The 21,632-nt window shown below is 38.2% G+C and overlaps 1 protein-coding gene and 1 gene segment (V, D, J or C); both read left to right on the top strand.

Annotated features, from left to right (window-relative positions):
• LOC126950125 (T cell receptor gamma constant 1-like) overlaps positions 1–5,283 on the top strand; it is a 57,625-nt gene extending 52,342 nt beyond the window's left edge. The window contains 2 exon segments of the C gene segment in view: positions 2,761–2,808; positions 4,696–5,283. Of these exon segments, the coding sequence occupies positions 2,761–2,808; positions 4,696–4,838 (191 nt within the window).
• The window catches only part of LOC126950144 (uncharacterized), a 36,168-nt gene that overhangs the window by 7,362 nt on the left and 7,174 nt on the right, over positions 1–21,632 (top strand). Inside the window, exon 1 of one of the 3 annotated variants that reach the window (XM_050783345.1) lies at positions 17,974–18,329. The exons of the other annotated variants lie outside the window; for them this stretch is intronic. The gene's annotated coding sequence lies outside the window, so the exon portion shown is untranslated. Of the gene's footprint in view, positions 1–17,973; positions 18,330–21,632 lie in introns of those variants that run through there. 3 annotated transcript variants of the gene reach the window in all.

The following is a 21,632-nucleotide window of genomic DNA, read 5'->3' as shown; positions in this document are numbered from 1 at the left end:
CACCTCATTCTTGCTACCCAAAAAGTTTAACTTAAAAACGACGGGTTCATTGTTGACAAAATGATATTTATCTAAAAACAGTTCCAATTTCCTATTTCCTTTGCCGAGACACAAAGGGGAGGCAAATGTGCAAAGCCTGAGGGTAGTCTTACCACTGTGCTTACGTGATCTGATTTTTCCAGTGATTAGGGCAAAATAAAACATATAGTAAGTTCCAGGACAGTGAATATTACACAGGCGACAAGTTACAGTTTTATAATGTGTTTTCCTTTACACTAAATTCTAAAAGTAAAATGTCTTTCTACCTGCTTTTTTTTTTTTTTTTTTTTTTTTTTTTGAGACAGAGTTTCGCTGTTGTTGCCTAGGCAGGAGTGCTGTGGCACCATCTCGGCTCACCGCAACTTCTACCTCCCGGGTTCAAGCGATTCTCTTACCTCAGCCTCCCGACTGGCTGGGATTACAGGCGTCCGCCACCACACCTGGCTAATTTTCGTATTTCTAGTAGAGATGGGGTTTCACCATGTTGGCCAGGCTGGTCTCGAACTCCTGACCTCAAGTGATCCATCTGCCTTGGCCTGCCAAGTGCTGGGATTATAGGCATCAGTCACTGGGCCTGGCCTAAAAGTACAATGTCTTTCATGCGCTTCTCAAGGCAACTACGTTAAGGAGGACACTGCTCTTAATGTCATTCTACAGTAGATTTCTAATGCTCTTTTTTGGAAATTTGTTTTTTTCTGAGAAAAGCTAAAAATATAACATAGAAGTGATCATATTATATAATCAATGAAGTGCTTTTAAAGGAGATAAAACTAATCTGGTCCACATTTGCAACCAACGTTGATTGAGAGAGAGAGAGAGAGAACTCAGGATACTCTTACAGATTTTATTATGGGGAATAGTTACTTTATTCTTTTTATCTCAATCAATGCATGGAAATAAGTAATAGTCATTTTCATTTATCTTTTAATAGATAAAATTAACCTAAGGAAAAGAAGAAAACATTGAAAACCCATTAAAGTCAGCCCTTAAAGATATTTGGGCATGCAGACATGATAACTAACATTTGCATTCGTGAGACTTACCCAAAACCTATGCCTCAAGTCCATTTTTGAGAATACATGAAATAAAGATCTCAGTGAGTGCATAAAACTGCACACCAGAATCATATCCGTATAGATAAGAACACATCTACTAGAAAAATAATAAACCCAAACACCAATGTGACTCTGTTTTCTTCTGCTTTAAAATATGTTGTCTTTGTTTGCATGTTTGCGTCTTCCTTTTTTTTTTAAACATCACAGATACATTCAACTCTCACCTCAGGTTTTATTCAGAGAACTATCAATGTGACTTGGCCCGTCTCTTTCTAGTCCCAGAAAGAATTGCACTGAAATGCTGAGCTCCTGTAATAAAAACGAGCATTTGCTGAGAATAATTAACATACTGAAAGACATTTTCTTAGAGTACACAATGGTGACATTATATTGTCTCTTTATAAATTACTTTCTATCTATTTCTGTGAATTATTTCTACAGAGCACTTTTCACATGTCCAATTTCTTTTCTTCCCCTATGACTACTGCCTGAATACTGGCTCTGCTGTTCACTGATATGACTCTCGGCAAGTTGCCTGCGCTTTTTAAACTTTATTTCCTCATTCAGAACATGGGGCCATACATAATACAACTCACTTCAGTGTTATTGGGGAATTAAACAAAAAATGCATGGGAAGCATTTAACATAGTTCCTGACACAATAATGAACACTCAGTAGATATTAGCTTTTGTTAATGTTGTTGTTGTTATGTCCAGAAGCACTGTACCTCCAGAAAATCATGGGTACTTGCTAGGGACATTGGAGACATGCATGGTTTGGAAAGGAATGACTGCTTTTTTCTGCTTAGGTGAGAAATTTTTCTAAGTCAGACTCCTTCAAACATGTAAGATTCTGTTGTGGATTCTAGGACTGAAAGAATTCTTGGCCGGGTGTGGTGTCTTACCCCTGTAATCCCAGCACTTTGGGAGGACAAGGCAGGAAGATTGCTTGAGCGCAGGAATTCAGAACCAGCCTGGGCAACATGGCAAAACTCTGTCTCTACAAAACATTACAAACATTAGCTGGGCGTGCTGATGTGCCTGTACTCCCAGCTACTCAAGAGGCTGAGATGGGAGGATCAACTGACCCTGGGCAGTTTGAGGCTTCAGTGAGCCATGATGACACCACACTATACTCCACTCCAGCCTAGGCAACAGTGAGACACTGCCTCAAAAAAAAAAAAAAAAAAAAACCAAAAAAACCCAAATTAACCTTTTTGCTGGTCTCATGTCAGCAGTGTGTGTTAAAGGCTTTAAAGTAGCCACTTGTTCTGTTTATTTTTCCACTGAACAAGTATTTATCAAAAACATACTTTGTGGCAAACACTGTGCTAAGAGCTATGAATACAGAAGGGAAACCAAATGATCTTGGATACTACACTCCAGTTGGAATAAAAAAGAAAAAAAATATTCTCCATGAACTTCAATATATTGATGTGCAAAACCATAATATATGAATTAGATATATCTAATCACATAGAATTAGACCAATTATTTTTGGAATTGTGGGCTCATATTTTTAATAACTGTCCTCCTGCTTCTCTGTTGACAGGTTTTATCAATATTCATTTAATGACACACACACACACACACACACAAACATACACACACATCTTGACAAATAATGGGCATGAATAATTGACTAGTACTTGCTCTCATTCTTCTAGATGTCACCAAAATGGATCCCAAAGACAATTGTTCAAAAGATGCAAATGGTAAGTTTTTGTGTTTTTTACTTCCTCTTGATCATTTTAACTTTCGAACTTCTCTGGCTTGAAAAATCAGGGAATGGATTTTGTTAGGTTGGATGCTGCAGAATGGACCTTGTGATATTTTAAATTAGTCCCTCATTTTCTAGGAGTTGTATTAACAAAGCAAACTATTGCTTTGGGGTATGAGATGGCTGTAAATTAGAGGGTAAAGTGATATGCTTTTAACTATTTCAAAAAACATTTTATTCATCCATGTGTCTTTTTTTTTTTTTTTTTTTTTTTTTTGAGACAGAGTCTTGCTCTGTCACCCAGGCAGTCACGATCTCAGCTCACCACAACCTCCGACTCCCAGCTTCAAGTGATTCTCCTGCCTCAGCTTCTCAAGTCGCTGGGACTACAGGCACATGCCACCATGCCTGGCTAATTTTTGTATTTTTAGTAGAGTCGGGGTTTCACAGGCTGGTCTCAAATTCCTGACCTCGTGATCTGTCCCCTCGCCCTCCCAAAGTGTTGGGATTACAGATGTGGGCCACTGTGCCCGGCCTCATGTCTTTTGTTTTAATGACTGGGGAAAACATGATACCATGTTGCTTCTCGAGTTGTTTTGTTTTAGTCTTTGGTCTTTGCTAGTAGCTAATAACACGAACCAGTGTTTATCAAGTGCTTTTTACACAGAAGGGTTGTGTTCTGCATTTTCTTGTTTAACCCTCTTAACACCCCTATAAAATGGTACATTATTTTTTTCTCCCAATTTACAGTCCCTTTAAAGCAAATAATTATAAAAATCCCTATACATGTCACACAGCTAGATCTGGGATTTCAAATCAGGCCATCAAACAAAGAGTTTATGTACTTAGTAAGTTTCCTATTATTTTTCTGCAATAGAGTCAGATAGCAAGAAATTACAAAGCCAGGAACCCGAAAAAAAAAGGACATAATGTGGGGATGGGTGGGTGCATGGACTTTGCAGAGTGAACTTTCACTCCAGCTCTTTTAATGATTAGGTGTAAGTGACCTATATTTTGTGAGTAACATCTTTTTTAATCAGCCAACCACGAATAATTACACCAGATTTACAGTTATTGAAGAGATAAGGCATGAATGTGAGATGTCTGGCATAGGGTATCTCATTTAGCAGACACAGAATGAGTACTTGTTTCTGGCCTTTTCTCTCTACATATGCACAAAGAATGTGACTAGAAGCATTGGCTCTAGCCCTGCTCAACTTTCTTCTATTTCCAATACCAAGGGGCTCTGACTTAAGCTGCCACACCAGGCAAGGAGGGGCAGTAACATCTCACTTGATGAAGGGCGGGGAGTTAGGAACACATCACTTTTCCACACCAAGGACTGATGTTTCTGGAGTTCTGACATCATGAAGACAAAACATGTAAAATGGAAATTTCTGCAAGCAGAGACTCAGCCTTGTAGCTCATTGAGTAGTTACTGGTGGTCCACCCCCACTGTCTTTACTTATTCCTTGACAGCACATATATCTTGCAAAACCTCAAATAATATGAAATGCAATCACCCAATAATAGCATAGCCATAATCAGAGACATTTAGGAAAGACAGGTGGGTGTGCCACAACTACCTAACACATCAGCGAATCTGGATTAACCACTTTCTTTGCTTTCCTACAAAGCAACCTTACTTTTTAATAGCTTGGAATGTTCTATGTGAATTTAGCAGAGGTTGTTAATCAACTTGAAAGCTGAATTCTGACTTGTCTGACTCTTGGTGGTGGTGGTGGTAGCAGTAGATGTTTACTTTTAGGTTTTGGTGGTGGTAGAATATCACTTCAATGTAAATCGTCAGAAATAAGTATTTGTGAACCCCTCTCCCGTTAATACGTTATTCTGTAAAAAGAACGTGTGAAATTTCTCTTAGATGCACTACTGCTGCAGCTCACAAACACCTCTGCATATTACATGTACCTCCTCCTGCTCGTCAAGAGTGAGGTCTATTTTGCCATCATCGCCGTCTGTCTGCTTAGAAGAACGGCTGTCTGCTGCAATGGAGAGAGATCGTAACAGACGGTGGCACAAGGACGCCATCTTTTTCTCATCGGCTATTGTCCCTAGAAGTGTCTTCTGAGGATCTAGTTGGGCTTTCTTTCCGGGTTTGGGTATTTCAGTTTTCATGTGTGTACTATTCTATCATTGTTGTATAATGGTTTTCAAACCAGTGGGCACACGGAAAACCTCACTCTGTGATGACAATGAGGAATAGCCATGGCGGTCTCCAGCACCACTCTCTCCATATTCTCCACAGCTCCTCCAGCCAACCCAAATAGCCACTGCCATGGTGTAGACAGTCCGCAGCTTCTAGCCTTGTCCCTCCCTTAGTGTTCTTTAATCAGATAACTGCCTGGAAGCCTTTCATTTTACATGTCCTGAAACAGCCTTCTTTGCTAGTTGAATTACGTGGTGTATTTTTCCTAATAGGCAAAATAAACTTAAAACAATGAAAAGTTGACTTTTGTCCATGTGTATTTTAATTGGATGATATCGAATTGAAAATCCAAGGTAAGAAACCTCATGGCAATTGGGCTATGGAATTCTGTGTTGGTTGTAAGAATGGTCCCACATCCCATTTCTATTTCTTTCCCTGAGCTAGTGTCTATGACACCTTCTAAGAGGAATCATAACCGAATGAAGGAGCCCATGTGGCTTCTGTTTTAAATGTCACCAGAGTCACCAGATTAAGTTGGTTTAGGACATTGCAGTGGCAACAGGACACCATCTCCTGTGACGCGTACCATGCGAGCTCAGCTCTAGAGTGTTTCGCAGACACCGTGTTTCCTGATCCTCACAATACCCCCAGGAGAGCTGCCCCAACACCAGAGAGGCAGCGTAATGGAGAGGCTCAGCACATGCTCTCTGGTCCCAGGAATCCTGGGTATGGTGTTTAGTATCTGTGTGGCCTCAGATGAGTTCTAGGAACTCTATGTGCCATAATCTCCTCATGTAAAATGAAGTTATAATGCTCCATTTTCTGAAGTTATGTGGATTAGATGAGTTAATAGCACCTGGCACACACAAGCCCTCCACAGTATCAGCGTGCACTGTTGGTAACTCTACTCTAGAGACAGTAATAAATCAAAAAGTATCTGATGCAGGCCTCAATCAACTTAGAAGTTTATTTTGCCTAGATGAGGGGCATGCCCAGAAGAAAATAACACGGAATCACCGAAGCAGTCTATGGTCTGTGCCTTTCTCCAAAGATGAATTTGAGGGCCTCAATATTTAAAAAAGGAAAGTGGGCTGGAGGGGAAAGAAGAAGGGTATAACAATCCACATGTTGCAAGAGCAAGGGAGCAGGCAGGGGAACTGCCAAATTATGTATTCATGTTGCACTCAGTAGATCAGCACTTTACATAAGATACAGTGAACATAGAGTAGCTACTTCTGGAGCTATTTGACCTTTCATCTGTAGTACTCTGTTTAGGCACAAAAGGAAAGGCAGGTTCTCCCATGAGCCAGCTTTTGGCTTATTTTTTTCTAAAACATAGCATAGTGAATTGGGGTCCCGAGTTTTCCTTTTCCTTTCACACAGTAGATTCCACTGGAAAATAAATAGGTGTGGTGTTGAAAAATAATATTCATAACATAACCCTATTAATCCTATTGTGAGATAAATACATTTGAACATTTACATGGTTCTAAAACACTCAAATTTTTATTTAGATAAATATGGATGTACATATATAAGTATCCATGTACATATATATATATGTTCTGATTTACCCTTCTTACACAGGGAGTGTACAACATATATTATTCTGCACATCTCTTTTCATTTATAAATCCTAAAGCTCTTTTGATGTCTGTATACAGGGACACTTCACTGCAGGTATTTTTCTCTTTTTTTTTTTTTCTGGATGCAGTCTCGCTCAGTCTCCCAAGCTGCAGTGCAGTGGTACCATCTTGGCTCACTGCAACCTCTGCCTCTCGGGTTCAAGAGATTCCCCTGACTCAGTCTCCCCATTAGCTGAGATTACAAGCTACCATCAACATGCCCAGCTAATTTTTGTGTTTTTAGTAGGCACAGGGTTTCACCAGATTGGCCAGGCTGGTCTTGAACTTCTAACTTTAAGCGATCTGCCCACCTCAGCTTCCCAAAGGCCTGGATTTACAAGCGTGAGCCACCGTACCCAGCTAAATATAGGTATTTTTCACTGGTGAACATACTTTTAATCAGTGTCTTGGTTTAGTTCCAATCTTTTGCTATTATAAAGAATGCTGAAATGAGTAATAGTGTTTTATGTCATTTGAACATGTACACTGGTAATTCTGATAGGTTCTGCCAACTTGCCCTCCATAGAAATAGCCCTAACCCCTTCTCCCACAATGTGTGTGAAAGCTGAGAGCGTACTGCTTAATCTTGGGGCTTTGCTAATTTGACAGGTGAAAATAGTATCACATTGTGTTTTTAATTTGCTTTTTTCTTCCTGTGAGTGAAGATAAACATCTTTTTCTGTTTAAGGTCTATTTTATATTATTCTGTGCCATATTTGTTCATGTCCTTTGACCATTTTTTTCTACTGAGTAATAATACAAATAGGCATGACACTCATTTATATGTGTGTCTGTGTATTTCTGCAGACAAAGATAAAATGTTCCATGTATGGTAGGTGGGTGAAAAAATGACAACTGATTGTGTGTTTTCTGTTTTCTCCAGTGACTCCTTTTAAAGTAAACATTTTAATACATTAGATTTAAAACAATGTGTTATTGTCCTCTCACCCTTCTACATCCTTTCCACATTTAGAGTAAATACGATACTCCCTAGCCCTTCATTTTCCCCACCAAGTGGCACACTGTCTCCAACCTTCTCTGCATGCTGTATTCACTCCTGATCTTGTACACTCGTGTACTGAGTCAATGAACAAGAGGCTGATTGAAAAATTAGTTCAGGGAAGTCCAGAAACCCTAACCTCAGGATCAGCATGGAATAAAATTTGAAAATGACTATGAGAAGAAAATGCTAACTACTTCCGTGATGTTGGAGAGGGGAAAGTTTTCTTAAACAGCACTGCAAAACACCCAAAGTATATGGCAAGAAAAAAAAGAGTTTGACTCCAAAATTAAGAATTTATATTTAATGAAAAGATATTTGAGATAGTTAGTCGGCAGACAGATTTGCCTAAAATATTTGTTCCACCCCAAATTCACAAAGGATAAATGTCTAAAAACCACAATGAACTTATTCAAGTCAAGAAATGAATAATAATTACTATTATTATAATTTGTTTATATCATTTATATTTATTTATAATATGGCAATATAATATATTATAATACAATAATAACATTCGTTGACTGTCACTTGCTACACACTGTGTGTATTATTTTATTTAATCTTTACAAATCTATGAGGTAGTTGATCTTTTTACTTATTAAGGCGGGGAAGCTAAGACAGAGTTTCATGAGGAAGCTTGTTCATGGTCACACAGTCAATAAATGGCAGGGCCAGGCTGTGCCCCAGGCAGACGGGCTCTAACATAAGTTCTAACTCCAGCTTCCTTGTTGGTATGCTTAGAGGACGTGAAAGGTAATTCATACTTCAGTGAATACTAACTATAAAAAAGGACCTCAGCTTCCTAATAATCAGATCTGTGCCTTCTTTTTTCTTTTTTTTCTGAGACAGGTTCTCACTCTGTTGGCCAGGCTGGAGTGCAGCGGTGCGATCTTCGCTCACGGCAGCTTCTGCCTCCTGGGTTCAAGCGATTCTCCTGCCTCAGACACCAAGTAGCTGGGATTACAGGTGTGCCCCACCATGCCCAGCTAATTTTTGTACTTTTACTAGAGATGGGGTTTCTACTAAATCCCTAATTTTGTATTTGCAGTAGAGACAGGACAGCTTGATAGCTATCAGATTGGCAATAAATAAATAAATAAATAAATAAATAAATAAATAAAATGAGCGTTTCTGATAACACCATGGCCCTAGTAGCATTTAGTGAAGATATGAGTGTGTGTTCCCCCTGACCAGCAATGCTGGGAGGACATTCCCAGGGAAAGGCTTACCAGGGAAAAAGAGGACCCTGTGAGGGGTCCGTCAGAGCTCCCTGCTGATAGCAACATGCCTGTGTTTGGGGGAATGGATGGATGGAATGCAGGGGCTGCCAGCCGTGGAGCAATGAGCAGCAGAGAGGAGCATGAACGAGGGGCATGAGCTGGTGTGCAGACGTGGACAGGTAGAAATGGCATGCCAGTACACAACGAAAAACACAGTATTCATGAACAATTCTATACACAGTCATGCGTTGCTTGACAACGAGGAAGCATTCTGAGAAATGCGTCCTTAGGCGATTTCATCCTTGGGTGAACATTGTGGAATGCACTTCCATAAACCCAGATGGCACAGCCTACTACATACAGAGGCTATATGGTGTAGCCTGTTGCTTCTAGGTTACAAAGCTGTGTAGTATATTACTGTACTGAGTGCTTAGGCAACTGTAACACATTGGTAAGTATTTGTGTATCCAAATATATCTAGACAACCTACAGTAAAAAATAGGATATACAAGTGTAAGTACAAAAACACCTGTATAGGGAACTTACCGTGAATGGAGCTTGCAGGTGAGCAAATGAACGAGTGAGTGGTGAGAGGATGTGAAGACCTAGGACGTTGCTGTCCACTCCTGTAGACTATAAACACTGCACACTTAGGCTACACTAAATTCATCAAAACATGCATTTCTTTCTTCACTAATAAATTAACTTTGCCTTACTGTAACTTTTTTACCTTTGTGACTTTTATTTTTTAACTTTTTGACTTGTAATAACACTTAGCTTAAAACACAAACACACTGTACAGTTGCACAAAATATTATCTTTATATCCTTATTCTATAAACTGTTTTCTATTTTTAACACTTTTAAAACATTTTTGCTAAAAACTAAGACACAGCCACACATTAGCCTAGGCCTACAGGGTCCAGATCTTCAATATCACTGTAGTCCAGCTCCACATCTTGTCCCCATGGAGGGTCATCAGGGGCATAACACACATGGAGCTGTCATCCCCTAGGACAACAATGCCTTCTTCTGGAATTCCTCCTGAAGGGCCTGCCTGAGGCCGTTTCACAGTTAACTTTTTTTTTTTTTACAAGTAGACGTTGTACACTCTAAAATAATGATAAAAAGTATAATGTAGTAATTACATAAACCAGTTACATGGTCATTTATTATCAAGTATTATATACTGTGCATAACTGGATGTGCTAGACTTTTATGCAACTGGCAGTACGGTAGGTTTATTTACACCAGCATCCACAAATGAGAGTCATGTGTTGTGACATTATGATGGCTACGATGTCACTAGGTGACAGGAATGTTTCTGCACCACTATCATCTCACAGGACTGTGGTCCATGTGGTCCATCGTTACTGAAATGTGAGGAAGTACCTGACTCTAGTCTTCACAGACATGGAGGATCTAAGGACAGATACCAAATACATTAGATTGGGCACCTATGGGGGAACAGCAGTAGGGAATGAAGGAGAGAAAAGAGTAAAATAAAAAAACAAATGTGTAAAACTACACATAACTGACAAGGATTAATTGTGATAATGTACGAGGCACTGAGAAATATGACAGAATATCAAGCACCAATTTCAGGATAACTCATTGAAGCCTCATGTTTATGCTTTGAGACTTAATTTTGGACAATGAATAACCCATCCATCACAAACAGTGGTTCCAACGAGTAAATCACGATTAGGGTAATCCAAAGAGCTCTTTTTCTTCAGTTGTCTGTGGAAAACGTGACATTTTCCTTCAGGTAAAATCCATGTATGCTGGCTGCCAGCACACAGCCATCTGGCTGGCCTTGGCCGCTGGCCATTGGTCTTGGCTTTGTCCCACCCCTGCAGCAGCCTTCTTCTCCAGGATGGTCAAAGCTCACCCAGAGCAAAGATGCTCTGCACTCAGGAACACTGGATTCAGGCACTGATCCAAGCCCCTGCACAGTTCTGTGATATAAAAATGAGAAGAGGAGAACTTGTCTTTTAGCCCAAACATTTTCCAAACCACAGGCAATTACCATGTCCTTCAGAGTCAAGGCACATTAGGTACACTGATAATAATTCCTGTATTTTTTAAGACCACAAAACATTAAAACATTGAAAATTATAAATAGATAACATCGAAGCATGGTGGGAATTCTATTTTGTATGCATGTGTAGATTGACTTACGGTCTTTTTGCTTTTCCAGACTGGGCTAGAACCAAGTACCTGTAAGAATCAGCACAGTTCAGTGTTTTGTATTGATTGCAGTTGTGTCCATGTATGTGTGTGTGCATTCTTGGGGACGTGTGCACACACCTGCATGTTACCTACTCAAACCTCAGTGTTCCCATCCTTCTTAGGTGGGATTTTTGAACATTGCATTTACACTGGCCTGAAATAAGTTTGTTGGAGTCATGGGCCTCATGTAGTGGCCAGGCTGGGCTGCAAAGCCATTGGCTATCCAAACATTCAGAAGACCTTTAGGAATCAACGTGTTTTTGTTAAGGAATCTATGTAGAATAGATTTTTCCTAGAACAGTGTTGAGTCAAGAGGAAGCAAACAACATGCCTTATTATTGGATCAAAATAAAAACAGGAAGCTTCCATTTTTCATTTCACCACACCTATTGTTTCAATAACCAGTTTATCATTTGAATTCACAATCACAGTTGGAACTGGAAGAGATCAAAAAGATCACCCACTCCTCTGATTTTGAGGCGGGGGAAATGACAACCCTGCAAGTAGAAGTCTCTTGCCTAAAACTGTCAAGCACAGAAGGCATGCAATTGGAACCTGCCTTGCGTTTGGGGCCCTTTCCATTCGTTATACTAAGACTTTACTGTTAATATACGCCAGTTATTGGAGTCTAATATTGGGGAATATAACACGTATCATATACCTCAAATGGCGAGGAAGGGGTGCTATATGTTAGTACAAATAACTAAATGCATTCAAAACACTACTTTTAAAGCATGAAGCTGAGAGTTGAAAACCATTAGGAAATAGAACATCATATTTTGTATTAAAATGCAGCCGCTTCATGAAGACATAAATTAATCCCTGAATTATAAACAGCCAAGCAGTTCCCTTATGGCACAGGCTCTGGGGACTGGTCTGTTTGATTCAAATTCTTGGTGTGCTCTTTATTAGCTAGGTGATCTTGAGGAGTTATTTAACCTCTGTAAGCTTCAATTTCGTCTGAAAAATGGGGAAAAGTAACACCTACTTCCTGCTAGCAAGAAAAGAATAAATACGTATAATATTTGATACTCAAAAGGTATTTGCTATCATTTAGTGGATCAATAATATCTCTTATGACCTTAAAATTTAGTCTTTTAATAAAAGGCCACCAACTATTATGAGTGATAGAGGAAATTTCTACTGCTTTTTGAGGTCCACCATAATTAACTGAAATAATACAATTCAACAGGCTGTTTGCTTTCTGGTATCTGAGAGTGACCCTTGAGTTTCTGAAATCTTTCTGAAATTATCTTCATGGTCTCTTATACTTTATAGCTTATACTTTAAGCAACTTCAGCAAAGTCTCAGGATACAAAATCAATGTGCAAAAATCACAAGCATCCCTATACACCAATAACAGACAGAGAGCCAAATCATGAATGAACTCCCATTTACAATTGCTTCAAAGAGAATAGAATACCTAGGAATCCAACTTACAAGGGATGTAAAGGACCTCTTCAAGGAGAACTACAAACCACTGCTCAGTGAAATAAAAGAGGACACAAACAAATGGAGGAACATACCATGCTCATGGATAGGGAGAATAAATATCATGAAAATGGCCATACTGCCCACGGTAATTTATAGATTCAGCCATCCCCATTAAGCTACCAATGACCTTTTTCACAGAATTGGGAAAAAAAACTGCTTTAAAGTACATATGGAACCAAAAAAGAGCCCACATTGCCAAGACAATCCTAAGCCAAAAGAACAAAACTGGAGGCATCATGCTACCTGACTTCAAACTATACTACAAGGCGACAGTAACCAAAACAACATGGTATTGGCACCCAAACAGAGATATAGACCAATGGAACAGAACAGAGCCCTCAGAAATAATACCACACACCTCAGCCATCTGATCTTTAACAAACCTGACAAAAACAAGAAATGGGGAAAGGATTCCCTATTTAATAAATGGTGCTGGGAAAATTGGCTAGCCATATGTAGAAAGCTGAAACTGGATCCTTTCCTTACTCCTTATATGAAAATTAATTCAAGATGGATTAGAGACTTAAATGTTAGACGTAAAACCATAAAAGCCCTAGAAGAAAACCTATGCAATACCATTCAGGACATAGGCATGGGCAAGGACTTCATGTGTAAAGCACCAAAAGCAATGGCAAAAAAAGGCAAACTTGACAAATGAAATCTAATTAAGCTAAAGAGCTTCTGCACAGCAAAAGAAACTACCATCAGAGTGAACAAGCAACCTACAGAAATGGGAGAAAATTGTTGCAATCTACTCATCTGACAAAAGGCTAATATCCAGAACCTACAAAGAACTCAAACAAATTTACAAGAAAAAAGTGAACAACCCCATCAAAAAGTGGGCAAAGGATATGAACAGACACTTCTCAAAAGAAAACATTTATATAGCCAACAGTCACATGAAAAAATGCTCATCATCACTCGCCATCAGAGAAATGCAAATCAAAACCACAATGAGATACCATCTCACGGCAGTTAGAATGGCAATCAGTAAAAAGTCAGGAAACAACAGGTGCTGGAGACCATGTGGAGAAATAGGAATACTTTTACACTGTTGGTGAGACTGTAAACTAGTTCAACCATTGTGGAAGACAGTGTGGCAATTCCTCAAGGATCTAGAACTAGAAATACCATTTGAACCAGCATTACTGGGTCCCAGCATGCCCAGTAATGCTGGTTCAAATGGTATTTCTGGGCATATACCTAAAGGATTATAAATCATGCTACTATAAAGACACATGCACTGTATGTTTACTGCAGCACTATTCACAATAGCAAAGACTTGGAACCAACCCAAATGTCCCTCAGTGACAGACTGGATTAAGAAAATGTGGCACATATACACCATGGAATACTATGCAGCCATAAAAAAGGATGAGTTCGTGTCCTTTGTAGGGGCATGGATGCAGCTGGAAACCATCATTCTCAGCGAACTGTCACAAGAACAGAAAACCAAACACTGCATGTTCTCACTCATAGGTGGGAATTGAACAATGAGATCACTTGGACATAGGAAGGGGAACATCACACACCAGGGCCTATTTTGGGGAAGGGGGAAGGGGGAGAGATAGCATTGGGTGAGATACCTAATGTAAATGATGAGTTAATGGGTGCAGCACACCAACATGGCACATGTATACATATGGAACAAACCTGCATGTTGTGCACCTGTACCCTAGAACTTAAAGTATAATAAAAAATATATATATATATAAAATAATATATATATCTGACATATATATACACATATGATATGTTTATTGTATCTACAATATCATAATATTAATAATATATTACAATATTTATAATTATATATTATACATTTATTATTAAATATATAATTATACATTATATTATATATTATATATGTGTACATATGATATGTGATATGTGTATTATATGTATACATAAGATATATAATATATCATATATGTGGTATATGTATATATTATATATTATATATACATATGATATAAGTATACATATTATATACATCATGTATATATTTTTATATATATATATAAAATGGGTGTTAACCAGGAGTTTGGAATTTGTTAGACTTCAGTTGAAATCCAGGTTCCATTATTTACTTGTCAAATGACCTTGAAAAGTGTAACCTTTTTAGGATTCCAATTCTCTCATCTGTGAAATGTGGTTGATTATATCTCCTTTGGAGTATTACTATAAGAATTAAATTGTGGGAAAGACTAGCTTAGATAGTCTGATGAAATGTGAGGTATGTCTTCATATCTTTTGATGGTCTAACAAATGTGGTTGAAGCTGTTCTCTATGAAAGTTATTATCATCAAACTTGAAAAAGTGATGCAAAACTTCAAGCAACGCAGTGCCAGCTGTGCTTTACCTCACTTGACTTACTTGTTATTTATATATTTATTCATTCATAACCCATCTTCTTGGAAGCAGGATTTAAGTTGCCTCAGTTGATTATGTCAAGACATGGCAAATGTGGGAGGGGTGCTGTGTGTGTTCCAAAACGTAGGGTTAGAAGCAAAATTGCTCATCTTTATACACCTTCATTAGGTTTCATTTTATGCCTTTAGTAGAACTGAACATTATGGTCTTCACATAGTTCTTTTTTGGGGGGGTAAATTTAATAAAAGATGTTATAATTCATTACTTACTTGTTTACATTTTATTACTTAAATCTTTCAAGGCTCTTGAAATGTAGACAGCTTCTAAGACTTCCGATACTTCCCCACATGGTCCTGGAAGAAGGAAAAGCAGAGGACGAAAAGGGATTGAATGGACATCATCCCATCTATGACAGGTGCAAGGGTAACTGACAGTCTGAAGTAACAATAACTTATAATTTTCAGATAAAAAGACACAGAAATAAGACGTTTCCATTCTACCTTACAAAGTGAAGTCTCTCTGTCTGAATTATTGCATAAATGATAAGAGAAAATTAGTCAGTTTTTAGCACCTCCTAGTCCCCAACTCTATTATAAATATCATACAGAAGTCCTGGGAATTAGGTCTAATCCTCTCCGTTTAAAAGGTGAGGAAGCCAAGGCTCTGAGATGTGTCTGTGCCCAAGGGCACATCACCAGGAGTGGAAGAACTGGAATCTGAACCTAGGTTTTCCAATTTTAAAGTGTCTTTTTCTTCATTCCCAACTTCCTGAGATAATAATTTATTTCATAAGAATATTTTGAAAACTCGAAGAAACTTGTTGATGTTTACTGTTCCAGCCACTCTGTCCATCTCCACGATCACTGCAACAACCCAGGTCCTTGTTGCCTCTTATTGGCTTATGGCGACCAACTATAAAACCATCTGCTTCACACAAATTGCTGTCTCGGGCAGCACCCTTGCTTTCTGCTCATACATATATCTTCCTAAAGCGCAAATGTGATCATGTCACTTTCTTCTCTAAATTTTTTAGCAAGTCCTCATTGTCTATTCTTCTTTCAAAAACATTTATTTGAAAATACTATAAAATAGAAAATTGACCACATTCTTACTTCTTAAAAATTAGTGTGTTAAGTTTCTCCTACCCCATTTCCATCCCATGCCCTTTTACTCAATGGATGCAATTATTCTCCTACATGTTCCTTCTGGCCACGTGTAGCTTTGTAATTTTAGTTTTCATCTATTTGGACCCTGTGTTATCTGGGATGAGGTAGAGTGATATTTTTATTTTCTCAGGTAATTATTTTCCTAATGCCCGTTTCTGAACAATCCATCATTTCCTTAAAATTTAAAAATGCTGCAGAGTTTTTTAAATGAGCACACATATTTGACACATTTTCTGGAGAATTACTGTTTTATCTGTCGGTTTCATTATTCTTGTATCGTTATCATATTATCTCAGTAGCTTTGTGATACTTATTAAGATCTACTATGCCAAATATCTATTCACTGTACCACTTTCCAGAAAATACTTTTTCAATCACTCATATTTATTTATCCGTATAGAATTTGAAAGCAGCTTATCTGGCCCAACATTAAACCTCACACCCTACAACAACAACAACATTTCATAGTAATTCTGACTGGAATTGCTGGAAATTTATAGATGAATTTAGGGTGTATTGGCCTCATTATGACAGAAGCTTTTTATTCAACAGTGTATGTTTCTCCATGTATTTAGGTTTTATCTTATGTCCTTAGGGAAACTAAATACTGCGTTCTTCATATCGTTCTTATATATTTTGGTAAATTTAATAAAATATTTTATAATTCATTAGTTTTTCACATTTTATTACTTAAATCCTCCATGGTTCTTGAATATTGACAGCTGCTAAGACTCCTGATGCTTCCCCTCATGGTCCTGGAATACGGAAGGCCAGAGGACAAAAGAGACTGAGTGGCCATCATTCCGTCTATCACAGGTGTAAAGGGTCATCGACAGCGCCACGTAATAATTTTGAATTTTCTACTAAAAAGAAACCCTTTCCAAACATAATTTTCACCCAGCCCCATTGTCCTCTTCATTGGTTTGGGGGTTGTGAGCCGTCGTGTATGGACAGGTGCCCTCTGTGACCTCATTTATACCTTCCTGAATGAGGACTCAGGGGACTTAGGCTGGAGCAGGGTGGAGGTGGAGTGGACATGGAGGTCGTTAGACCTGTTCTCCTCAGTCCTTGCAAATGAACACCTCTTCTGTACTCAGGAGATCACACAGCAGACCCCGGCTTAAGATGGCAGATCTTTCGATGTATCAGACAACTGGATTTTTTTTTTTCGTTATGTTATAGTTTAAATAAAGAATCTATTATTTCATGGGAGAGATAATTCTACAAAATTCTTCTGCTATTCCAGGAAAAATGATAATAAGTCATTGTACAACACATTTTCTCATTTGGCATTGCCTTGGTAAAGCATCATGTTGCCAAATGATAAAAGCGGCTTTTTGAAAGTGTAGACCTTTGTTCAAATTTCTCAAGTATATCTGCACTGACACATTTGCATTTTCAGTTACTGAAGAGCTTCCTCCTTTCAGAAGTATCTTCCCAGATTGCCAACAGAGAGGCCCTGGTGTTTGTGCGGACAGAAGCACTTTTCCTTTGATGTAATCTCAAAGCAGTTTCAACACAATTGAACACCTGGAAATTTTTTTTTTTTTAAAGACAAATCTCTGAATACTTTTCCTGGCAATTTAGAAAAGTAGTACGTTGACCCATTGAGCCTGCTGTTTTATCGCTCTGTTGCCCAGGCTGGAGTGCAATGGCACGATCTCGGCTCACTGCAACCTCTGCTTCCCGGGTGCAAGCGATTCTGCTGCCTCAGCCTCCCTAGTAGCTGTAACTACAGCCACATGCCACCACGCCTGGATAATTTTATTATTATTATTATTATTATTATTATTATTATTGTATTTTATTTTAGTAGAGATGTGGTTTCACGGTGTTGCGCAAGCTGGTCTTGAACTCCTGAGCTCAGGCAATCCGCCCGCCTGGCCTCCAAAAGTGCTAGGATTACAGGCGTGAGCCACCACACCTGGCCTATCTTTTTCTTTTTATTTTTTTCTTAACATTTCCTTTTTCTGTTGGTGCTTTTCAAGAATTACTGCCTTCGAAGAAAGCAGGCAATTTATGGGGAAAAATTACAAACTATCACATGTCACAAAACCTATATTCAAGGACTTCCAAAAAAGCCAGAAGATCAAATTGCTAGTTCAAAGCTGTTGGATTGCTGGTCATGTCATGAGGATCAGAAGGCTGAGATTTTTGTAGAAGCTCAGACCAGTGTGATAGCACTGGTTGGATCAAGATATTTGCTGAAGGGACTAGGCTCATAGTAACTTCGCCTGGTGAGTAACTTTATTTTTCTGTTGTTATCCCAGTAATGAAAAATGGATAGACACTTTTTAGAAAAAAAATGATCAACCTTATCTGAATTTGTCACATCCCTGGCCTCAGTATATGAACAGCAATTTTTCAGGCTAGCTGGATATGGAAACAAAACGATTTTGTCCATGATATCTTCCCTTCCCTGTCTGTAAGTGGATTGAAATTCTACTTTTAGAATACACAAACACTAACACACACACACACCTAACACACACACACACACACACACACACACGGTAGACTCTGGAGAGAAATTAAAATGTTTCGAGGACCATGTCTGTAAACCATTGCTGTAAGTCCTTGATCCAAGTTACTTTTTTGTAGGTCTTTTAAGTGAGAGACATAAAAAATGGAATTTTGAAAATTACTTCTTCTCTGTATTTTCAGATATAACATAGTGTTCCCTTCTTCTGCTAGCCTGCCAAATCCATATTATTGATTTTGATCTCATCCTGAGAAACAGTACAGAAAAAATTGCTTCTTATAGTAAATTACTATAGAACGTCAATGCATCCTACTTATTAGTGCTCTAGTTTCTTTGAGGGAGGCTGAAGTCAGTCAAAACTTATGCTATTGGGACTCTTGTTATATCACCTGGAAATGGCCCAGTTTAATAGAATTTGTAAGGTTCAACCAGCCATGTCAGCTCCAAGGTCATTGAAAAGAGTCTTCCTGATTTTACATCTTCATTTCTTCATTCATCCTCTCAGCAAATAGTTACTGTAAACAGTTTTCGTTCTGAATGCTGGAGATAAAAGGGCAAAGAAGCACAGTCTCAACACTCAAAAGCTGCCAGTCTGGCAGATAAGTATTCTAGATGCTGGCTTGGTTGGGCCTTGCTCATGTTCTTTGGCCTGTGGCTGCCCAAGAAGCAGAAGGTCTTGGGTTCATGAGCTTGTTTTCTTTCTTAATTTATGTAGCAGTTATTGCTTATAAGATCTATGTATTGTGTTTGGCGGAAAGATTTGATAAAATGACCCGATATTGTTCCTTTAAGGAGAAAATTAATATTAGTACAGTTTATTGAGAGCCAGACACCATGGTAAATAGTTTCAGTGCTTTATCTCCTTCCTCATTAGACCTATGCAGGAGATCCTCTTAGTCCCATTTCACAGATGAGGAAACTGAGGCCTAGAGAAGAGCAGTTACTTTCTTAAAGTCACATGATTAGTCACTGTGGCAACGACTGGGATCTAGCTAAGGCTATCTGTTTCCAAGTGCCTGGTCTGGACCCTTATGTGATATTTAGCAATATTAAGTAATATTTTTATACTTTGAATATTTCCTCTTCTGTAACTTGATCCTATGAATGGTCTAGCTCTGTCGCCCAGGCTGGAATGCAGTGGCACGATCTCCACTCACTGCAACCTCCACTTCTGGGGTTCAAGAGATTCTTCTGCTTCAGCCTCCTGAGTAGCTAGGATTACAGGCACCTGCCACCATGCCTGGCTAATTTTGTTTTTTCATATTTTTAGTAGAGATGAAGTTTCACTGTGTTGGCCAGGCTGGTTTTGAACTCCTGAGCTCAAGTAATCCACCGGCTTTAGCCTCCCAAAGTGGTAGGATTACAGGTGTGAGCCACCCTGCCCGACCCAAAAGAAGTTACATTAGAATCAATCTAGATACCCATCCCTCCATAAATACGAATCGCAAAATACCTATAAATCATATTCAATATCTATTTATTAAATGTCAAACATACAAATCCTATTATTGTTTCTCTTTGAAAATTAAGGAAATATTAACTCTAAATTACACTTAAGACAAAGTGTATACATGAAAACTCTTTAGGGAAGATTTAGAAGATTCAGGCAAAATCATGAGAAAAGGTAAAATCAGACATTTCAATGTATGTGATACAAGGAGAGAATGTACATAACCCAAAGTGCCCAGGGCAAGGTGAGGTCATTTTTTTTTTTTTTTTTTTTTTTTTTCTTTTTTTTTTTTTTTTTTTTTTTTTTTTTTTTTTTTTTTTTTTTTTTTTTTTCTTTTTTTTTTTTTTTTTGTCCTTAAATTCCTGATTACATTCAGGTTTTTTGTGATTTTGTTTGACCTTTGTCTTGGCTTAATGTCAGCAGGGCCAATTTTTATGCGTTTATGTAAATATTGAAAAATGTTGGCACAATTTTAAAACAAACATAAGGGGAGATTCTTATAAAGGCTTCTCAGGTGGTAGGCAACAGTTTGGCAAAAAAATCAAGGTGTTTGGCCCCTGAACAAAGCTCATCATTACAGGTAAGTTTTCTTCAAATTTTGCAATGTAGAGAAGAGATGTGACGCAGGCATGCAGGAGCTGGCTCAGATTTCTAGGATTCCCTCCTGGTTTGGTCACTAATCATGGTGAAACCTACAGAGAGGTCAGGTGACTTGGTTCATGCCATGGGAGTCAGAACTTTTCCAGCCCTAGCATGGGAGACATTACTAAGGAGCTTAGACCAACTGCAAATCTCTAAAGGACGGAGGCCTTATGTTCCACTGGTATCTCTCTGTTGAAAGTTTTGTGAACAAGTTTAGTTCAGAGATTTCGTTTCTTCAATTCTAAAAATAACCAATGGAAAAAAGTTAAAAAAAAAAAAATCAGCTACCTTCCTCATTTGGTCACCAGAAGGTGAAATATTTGATAATTTGACCGAAGCATGATTAATATCAAATGTCAAAATATTTCACAGTGTGACCATACTCAAAAGTGACATAAGCTGCATTTATTGTTTTTTATAAATCAGTCCAATAAGTTCATTTATTATGTGTTAGCTTCAGATGTAATTTTGCCTGGATGAGAAGAAACATCTTACAAAGATACTCTGTCTATTACATCCACTGAAATGAAAGTTTTCAGAGAATTTTCACAAAGTTGACACAGCATTGAGAAAAGTAAAAGCAATTATATATTTTTGTTTCCTTAGTGGTTGAGATCGTATGATGAAATTAACTTATAAGTTAAAAAGTGACCTTCTGATTCTCTTTCATCCGGTTGATTTCATGTGAATGGCAGCAATCAAAGTCATAATTTGTAGTTTTCTGAGAAGTGATTTTTCAGGAAAGTGCGGTGCAGGAAAGTGTATGGACTTTGTTTCTCGATGACTCCTGGGGCTGCCGCTTTCTATGTAACTGCCCTTTAGGAAGTGTATTTTGATTCACCAAGTATTCAAATCATAAAAATGCTGGTTCATTATAGAAAAATTCGAAAACACACAAAAATAAACAAAGCATTTAAGTATGATATCGATCCTCATCACATCATCATTTTGTTATACTTTTATTTC

Source organism: Macaca thibetana, chromosome 3, assembly GCF_024542745.1.
Source record: "Macaca thibetana thibetana isolate TM-01 chromosome 3, ASM2454274v1, whole genome shotgun sequence".
NCBI lineage: Eukaryota > Metazoa > Chordata > Mammalia > Primates > Cercopithecidae > Macaca > Macaca thibetana.
The sequence above is the reverse complement of the archived record's forward strand: the minus strand, read 5'-3'. Positions and strand labels throughout refer to the sequence as shown.